The sequence below is a fragment of the Rosa chinensis genome, chromosome 5, assembly GCF_002994745.2.
Source record: "Rosa chinensis cultivar Old Blush chromosome 5, RchiOBHm-V2, whole genome shotgun sequence".
In the NCBI taxonomy this organism is placed as follows: domain Eukaryota; kingdom Viridiplantae; phylum Streptophyta; class Magnoliopsida; order Rosales; family Rosaceae; genus Rosa; species Rosa chinensis.
The window spans coordinates 60849438-60858352 of record NC_037092.1 but is presented as its reverse complement, the minus strand read 5'-3'; the positions used below and the strand labels follow the sequence as shown (position 1 = coordinate 60858352).

Sequence of the window (8915 nt, the reverse complement as noted above, 5' to 3'; positions counted from 1 at the left end):
CTAAAGTCGTAACCACTCGTCCGGTCAAAGAAGTGATTACCGATTTTTCTGCCTTGGTCACCATCTGCGACCTATCACCATTTGTGACATGTGATTTTCAGACCCCGTCTGGTCTTAGAATCAACGTTAAGGTCACCATCTGCGACCTGTCACCATCTATGACATATGACCTTTAGACCCCGTCTGGTCTTAAAATCAAACATTAAGTAAGTCGCACTCGACCTAAAAACGTTACAAACATCTAGTTTCGGCTTTCCCCATCCCTACTCACCATCTGTGTCTCTTGATACAAGAACCAATACATTTAAAATGAGTCACGCTTGACTCAAAAATGTAGCATCAAACTCAATACTTTTCAAACAATAGAAAACATCTTTTTCCACAATATTGTTTCCTGAAAAGTCGCCTTCAAACAATAATATGAACACATCATGCATATTATTCCATCACACATCACTCACAAGAATATATATATTTCATGTAAATATATATACACACACACACACACACACACACGTAGTTATTCGCTCAGGAATGCCAACTAATACCAACTATAGTTTGCAGTTAAATAAATAACGCCAAAACAATAATGGTAACTCCGTTCGTAATGAACGTTGTGAGATTACTCACCTTGAAACTCCTGCTGCATCTTCAATATAGAACCAAGCAGCCAATCTACAAAACAACCGTTCAAAAATACTTCGTCAAGTATCTAATCACATACGGTTTCAACTTATTAACAATTCACAAACGATTTAAGTCCGAAACCCCTATTTTGAACTAAAATCCCAAAAGTGGCGCCAATCGAGGCAAACCACATCCAAGACCTCTCAAAGTATCCGGAATACTTCCACGATCAATATGTCCAAACCACAAGTCGATCGGACGCTCGGATCCTCACGGATCAAATAAATCAACCGGTATGAAACCGTAAAAATCATAACAATTTCATACAAACTCCAAAATTTGTTTATTATATATCAAAACGCTCGTATCGAGTAGTAGAAGACATATAATACCAGAAACAGTCCTTTACATAACTGGAACGCCACCAGAACGCCTCCACAGGCGGTGCCGCACCGCCGCCAGCTAAAACTCAATATTTCACAAAACTTCCAATATCAAAGATGTTCATCTCAGCATGCCTAAGCATTTTCATAATTAGCATAAAGTCAGAAACTAAGCATAAAGGGTTGAAAACTACCTCGCAAGCCATGAATTACTATTCAATCCGAGTTGAACCAAGTTTCATGTGAATCGATCCAAACAACCACCACAGATCGATCCAGGAGGCTGCTAAGAGCTCCCCAAGCTTGATTTGAAGCCTCACGACGTCGGAGATCGGAGAACCGATCGGGTCTGATTTCCTCAAACTTCACTCCTTCTAGCGCCGCCGCCACTGAGAATCGCCGCTAGAGGACGCCAGAGGGACGACCGGAGCAAGGAGACAAGCTGATATGGAAGATTTCGTAACCGGAGACCGCCATAGCTCGCCGGAAAAGTCTGGTCAGGTCGGCCGGTTTCGGGTCTGGTCAGTTGAAAAACTTCAATACTAAAGGTGCAGCCAAGAGAGAAGAGAGAGAAAAGCAACTTTCCGGAAATGGTAAATGGAAATTATGAAAGAATTTTCAGATTTTATCTATTTATACTAAAATTGAAACTTTTTCCGAAAGCCATAACTTCCTCATACGAACTCTGATTGACGCGTTTCGCATGTCCACGAACTCTTATCGATGTGCTCTACAACTTTCGTGAAGAAAGTTTTCCGAGAATCCCAACATATAAAAAGTCAAACTTCGCACGACCCTCTAAACTATGAAATTCGAATAATTATACGTACGAAAATCATTTCACTTCACATACAACTTACGAATAAAGCACAATAACAATTATTCGTACAACTGGTCCATTATTAATTACCAAAATTAAATAAAGGAAATCCAGGTCGTAACAACCTGATTAACTGACCACGGCTCACCAACTTAATTAATAGTGAAGGAAGTTTTCCGAGCATCCCAACGTATAAAAAGTCAAACTTCGCACGACCCCCTAAACTGTGAAATTCGAATAATTATACGTACGAAAACCATTCCACTTCACATACAACTTACGAATAAAGCACAATAACAATTATTTGTACAACTGGTCCATTATTAATTACCAAAATTAAATAACGGAAATCCAGGTCATAACAACCTAACTAACTGACCATGGCTCACCAACTTAATTAATAGCGTCAATTTCATCATTTACATACATTAGAGATAAATAATTATAAAATAATGAACTGTTCACCAAATCACATCTATCTTGAGTAGATGCCAATAATAGATAAATAACAAAACTTAATTGGCTGCCCATCCTTCTTCTTTTTTTTATCGTGATATCACGGTATCCTCAAAGGCTTAATAGACCTAGAGATTAATCCGTGCCATGGGTCATGTCAAAACACTTCCTCCCCCTAGCCACCAAGAATAGATTGGGATTTAACTCCAATCAGCGCCGACGGGGGATTCAAAGCTGAGTGTGGGGGTACCACACCTAAAGGCTCTTACAAACTCGACCACCTTTAACTCTTAACTACAAATGATACTATATGAAATTTTGTAGAGAGAGAGAGAGAGATTTTTCTTTTGTCATTTTAAGAAATTTCTTGTGGGACTCACTTTTCGATCACATTTTAGCACTCGACTTTTTAGTTTTAGGTCATAATGTGTAAATCAGTTTTGGTAAAATTTTAACCAAATTGATGATCGTTAGTTTTTAGGCCATAATCGTGATCTACGTTTCTAAACATGAACAGTTCAGGTTAGACAGATTCGGTTTGTCTATTGATTTGATCTAGTTCGGTACCTTAATGATCATCAATTTGGCTGAAAATTTACAGAAATGATCTACTCATATAGACCTAAAAACTGAATAGTCAAGATGCTGATATGTGATCGAACAATGGGTTCCACAAGGAATCCCTTAAAATGACCAATAATAGAGATCTCTCATTAGAAAAGCCCTACACACACACACTTGCCTCAATACAGCTCTGCGCTAGCATATAAAGTAATAAATGTTAAATATAAAAGTAACATAAGCCTATTGAAATACAAATATTGAATACATACATACTTATACATATATATAAACATACACACACTTAATTCAAATGTTTAGCCTAATTATTCTTTAGAACTAAAAAAATTTGTAATAATATTATTATTATTATTGTTATTTTTTTTTTTTTTTGAATAGAAATTGATATCATTAGAATCAATAGCCGGCATTCAGCCAATGGCTAGAGTCTAGCTGCACTTACAAAAAGATAGCCGGCAAAAAAATCCGGAAACCCTAATCTAAGCTACGCAAACTCATTACAAGTCAAAGATAAGCTCGCTATAATGAGCGAACTTATAAACAAAGAAACTCCATGTCTTCTAGGGCAAAATCATATTCTAGCCTCCCATTAGCCAATCACGTAATTGTGGTACCAATAGAAAACCACTTCCTAGCCAACAAATAGGAGCAAACTCCTTATCCATAAGCCGCTCGAAAGCCAATCTTATTCCAGATAATTACCAACTCCAGCAGAAGTTATGATCAGAAAACGATTGATCCTGGACCATATACTAACCCAGATGCCCAAGAAGGTCCAGCTCTTAGGCCAGGCCCACCCTTATCACTAAGTGACAAGTGAGGGTGGCAAGGCACCCTCCTTACAAACCCATGAATTAGGGCCCAACACCCCGGGTCTGAGCCAAGGCCCAAAGACCCCAGCCCAAATCCGAGAAAACAGAGCAGAAGCCCAAGGCCGCTCTAGCACCGCCGCCGTCACCATTCTGTCCGGCGGCCAATCCAAGCCCAAAATCGGCCAGAGTTCAATCACGCGCAGACCCTACCGATCGGAATTGCTACGCCGTCGCCTGCTTGGAATCGACCTCCGCAACAACTCGATGTCAACCCCAACCAATTGACGCTCCGATGTCGCTGCTTTGCCGGCGCTGATACTCTAGAGAATCGTGCATCTCCCTTCGCAAATCACGTATTGTTATTGTTATTGTTATTGTTATTGTTATTGTTATTGTTATTATTGTTGTTATTATTATTGTTATTCTTCTTATTGTTGTTATTGTTGTTGTTATTATTGTTGTTATTATTATTGTTCTTATTATTCTTATTGTTGTTATTGTTGTTATTGTTGTTATTGTTATTATTGTTATTGTTATTATTGTTATTGTTATTGTTATTGTTATTATTGTTATTTTTATTATTATTGTTATTATTATTATTGTTATTATTATTAGTGTTATTATTATTGTTATTGTTATTATTGTTATTTTATTATTATTGTTATTATTGTTATTATTATTATTATTGTCATTTTTATTGTTATTATTATTATTATTATTTATTTATTTTTATTTTTTGGGAGGGGTGTCAATCCATTAAGAGTAAGTAGGTAACAACATATCATGACTCACCCTCACGGACTATGTCAAGAAAGAGTCATGTTAGGTCACCCTAAAGACACTTGGATGTAATTTTCCTAGCATGAAAAGTTGAAAACACTAGTAACCAAGACAATTTTAGGTATTAAGACTAAAATTCGTTTCTACTTGTTCATAAAACACTAGGACTACTCTACGTAGAAGGGGCTTTCCTAGGATCATTGCTAGCTGAAACCATGTCCATCGAAGCAACTACAGCCCTCTAATCGACCACATCTAAAACCTGTTTAGTAGGGCCCAATGAAGTAAAACGGATGACAGTAGTCTGAAACAAGAGCCCACAACAATAGACTCCAAAAAAAAAAACTCAAACAGCAATACTGGCTTTAGAGCCAATAGTCCATTTGAGGCCCAAAACCCACAAGAACCCTAAAGCACCATGTGTGTCCATACCAAATTTATTTCGTGAACCATTTTACCCTTCAAAAAAACCAAATCCACAAAACAAACTCTGTTTTGTTCAATTCTTTTAAATTTTGACCGGTTGTGTTTTTTTTTCTTCGACTCAAGCCCACCCCTAAATGAAAGAATCACTCTTTGGTCTTTACACATAAGTGCCCAAAAAAAAAAAGTATTAATTATATAATTTCTTTCTACTGACCGTATTAATTAGTCATACATGAATCCATTCTGATGGTTTAGTCTATAAATCTCAAGGTCATGACAATTTAATAATCTTGAGGAGGTTGAGGCTCTACCTATAGTTTTTGCTAGTTTCCCTAGGAAAATTTCAGAGCAATATCTTATTGTACAAGAACAACTAGTTGGTGTAGTACACCCTCTTATTTGTTCTATCTTAGCTCTAGAGTCAGGCTTGTTCTTGCTTCTGTATGCTTCCCATTGGGATGCCCTCATGAGCGATTTCAATCGCTAATTCAATGAACTTTTCCTTTCAGAAAATTGTCTTAATTTCTAGGCATCAGAGTTGGATTTGGTTTAAATTTGATCAAAGACTCCAACGTATCAAATGATTCAAATCCCAAAAGGAGAGTGGATCATACTCCTTTCTTTTGTTGCTATCTTGCAATAGACTTTCAGATGGATTCTTAATTGTCTTCTTCAATAGGGTAAGATGTATACCAATGTGCAATATCACACCACTTCCCTTACATGCAGCAAACCTCTTTTAGTATTTTGACAAATACCAAACACTTCTGCTAAGAAACCAAAAGAGGCTGGTGAGTTACATACAGATTGTAAAACGTTACGATTTCAACCACAATTACTCCATAGAAATAATAAATAAATAAAGACATAATTACCTAACCTTCTCAAAAATAAAAGGAAAAACAGATATCCAAATTAGGAAAATGGATGAGATAGTTGGATGAGTTTAAAACAGATTCCACTAATCAAGCCATTCATTGGATTAAGCTTATAAGAAAAAGCCTAAAACAATGTGAAACACAAACTAACTCTACCTCCTCTTTTGCAATTTTAAACACGAATCTCTGGAGCCACGCTTTAAATCAAGTCTTATGGATTAGTCTGAATAAGTCTATCCACTTTGAAAATCCTCTATTAATATCTAAAATCCCAAAACCAATCCAAACCATCTTCCAGTTTTCCTTTCTCAATCAAAACCTCTCTAGCCATGGCATGCCAATTTGCAGTGCAGGTGATCAAAGGAAGATGGTTCACCGTGTTTGCCTCGTTTCTGATCATGGCTGGAGCCGGTGCTACTTATCTGTTTGGTTCTTATTCCAAAGACATCAAGTCCACTCTTGGCTATGATCAATCAACTCTCAACTTGATTGGCTTCTTCAAGGACCTTGGTGCAAATGTGGGAGTCCTCGCAGGTCTAATAGGTGAAGTAACTCCAACTTGGTTTGTTCTTCTAGTTGGTTCTGCCATGAATTTTGCAGGGTATTTCATGATTTGGCTTGCTGTCACTGGCAAAATAGCCAAACCTAAAGTCTGGCAGATGTGCCTTTACATCTGCGTTGGGGCCAATTCTCAGAATTTTGTAAACACAGGTGCCCTTGTCACTTGTGTCAAGAATTTCCCAGAAAGTAGAGGTGTTATGCTTGGTTTGTTAAAGGGTTATACTGGGCTTAGTGGAGCAATATTCACCCAAATTTACTTGGCTATTTACCCAAACGATTCAAAGTCTTTGATTCTTTTGATTGGTTGGCTTCCTGCTGCTCTTTCAGTCATTTTTGTATACACCATTCGTCCAATGAAAGTTGTTAGGCAACAAAATGAGCTGAGAGTCTTTTACCATTTCCTCTATATCTCACTTTCTCTTGGAGTTTTCCTCATGGTAATGACTCTGCTTGAAAAAACAATCACTTTCTCTCGTGCTGCTTATGCCGGAAGCACCACCGTGGTTTGTATGATCATGTTCATGCCTCTTGGAATTGCAATCAGAGAAGAGCTTGCACTGTGGAATCTCAAGAAACATCCTGTTGATTCTCCAGTTGAGGTGATAAGCATTGATAAAAGACCAAACCCAGTTCCAGAAATTCAAGAAATTCAAGAACTGGATTCTTTCCCACCCAAATCCTCATTAGGCCAGGAAAAGAAAACACAGATTACTACTACCGCTACATCTTGCTGTGGTGATCTATGCAATAAGCCAGAAAGAGGGGAAGACTATACAATACTACAAGCACTTTTGAGTACGGATATGATTATTCTATTCATTGCAACTTTTTGTGGGTTGGGGTCAAGTTTGACAGCAGTAGACAATTTGGGTCAGATTGGTGAGTCTCTGGGATATCCCACTAAGACAGTAGGCACTTTTGTGTCATTAGTGAGCATTTGGAATTATTTTGGGAGGGTCTTTTCTGGTTTTGTCTCTGAGAGCCTAATGGTGAAGTGGAAAATCCCCAGAACACTCATGATGACCTTTATGCTTGTTCTATCATGTATTGCATATCTCTCCATTGCTTTCCCATTCCCTGGTTCAGTTTATATGGCTTCGGTTATGATTGGGGTTTCTTTTGGTGCTCAATTGACACTGCTTTTCACAATCATATCTGAGCTGTTTGGGCTCAAGTACTATGCTACATTGTTTAACTGCGGACAGCTAGCGAGTCCTCTCGGGTCTTACATTCTCAATGTGAGGGTCACCGGGATGCTCTATGATCGAGAAGCTTTGAAGGTGTTGGCAAAGAAAGGGATGACAAGATCTTCAGTGAAGGAGCTGGTTTGCATTGGAAGTCAGTGTTATAGGCTGTCTTTTACAATTTTGGCCGGTGTGACATTCTTTGGTGCTCTTATTTCACTGGTTTTGGTGATTAGGACTAGAGAGTTCTACAAAGGTGATATTTACAAGAAGTATAGAGAAGTTGTATAGATCTTGGTTTATCAGGTTGCCAAAACCTTAGAAACTCTGGAGCATCTCCAAAGGTATCTCCATCTTTTCAGTACATCTTAATTAGCCATTTTAGCCAACAACTTCTGAAGTGGTTACTCCTATCATGTTCTTTATTTTAAATTTTTGTAGTAGATTTGTGGAGAACTTGATGCAAGTCTAATATTAATCTATGTGATTGCCAAGAAATTTTTATTTTTTTTTGTCACATTTTTGTATATTTTTTCAATCATAATTGGATCATCTCACTAGGACTTCTATGTCAATACATCTATCTCATCATCTCACTGCATGTCTGGATATATGGTACACGTGGTATGCATCACCAGACTGGCTGTGTTTAACACGGAAAATTCTTTCTATTGCAGGTCTAATATAAAATTTATTTGCCGATCTTTTAGAGACCATAAAAAAGTTTAATTTGTAGTCTAAAGTCTAAACTCTAAATTAGGGGTGGTTGCGTATCTGGCTCAGATTAATAGTCTGGTATAGCAAAACTTCACCCTTTTCCGCAGCATTACACATCGCTTAATTACCAGTATACATACGGAATATAGCTTAGAAATCAACACATCTTAAAATGACCTTCTCATCTTCACTTTGAGCATTTGGATTATTAGTTTGACATCTCAGTTAGGGCTTAGTATCTCTTTGTGCTGGGTAACAAGTCAAAGTCACAATAATGATAAAAACATATCAGTACTATTTAGTTTAGTGGCATAAGTTTTCCTTTTATAAGTAGGAGGTTGTGAGTTTGACTTAGACTAATTATTGGATATGAGTTGTTTATTTGATAATATAAAAAAAATAATAAATAAAAACATATCAATAACCTAGCCAGCTCGATGTAGAAACAATAGCTTTTTTTTTATAGAAAAGTCAACTTTTATTCAATCGAACCAATGATAACATATCTCGGGATTGACCCGTTGTAGTCTCAGTATCTCCCAACAACTTGGGAATACATCCTCTACTCAAATCTCTCCTATCCGCATCAGTTAAAGGCCTCTCACTAGAAGTGATGAACATGAACCAAGAAGGTACATCCTCTAACCATTATTCCCGCCCACTCCCTCAGGCTACAAACTTTGCAATTG

General features: G+C 37.4%; 1 protein-coding gene across 1 annotated transcript; it reads left to right on the top strand.

Moving 5' to 3' along the window:
- The first annotated feature begins 5887 nt into the window (after positions 1–5887).
- On the top strand, positions 5888–7998 carry LOC112201486 (protein NUCLEAR FUSION DEFECTIVE 4). Its single transcript, XM_024342367.2, has one exon. The coding sequence runs from the start codon at positions 6094–6096 to the stop codon at positions 7798–7800; it is 1707 nt and encodes a 568-aa protein (XP_024198135.1). The 5' UTR covers positions 5888–6093; the 3' UTR covers positions 7801–7998.
- Positions 7999–8915: the final 917 nt, after the last annotated feature.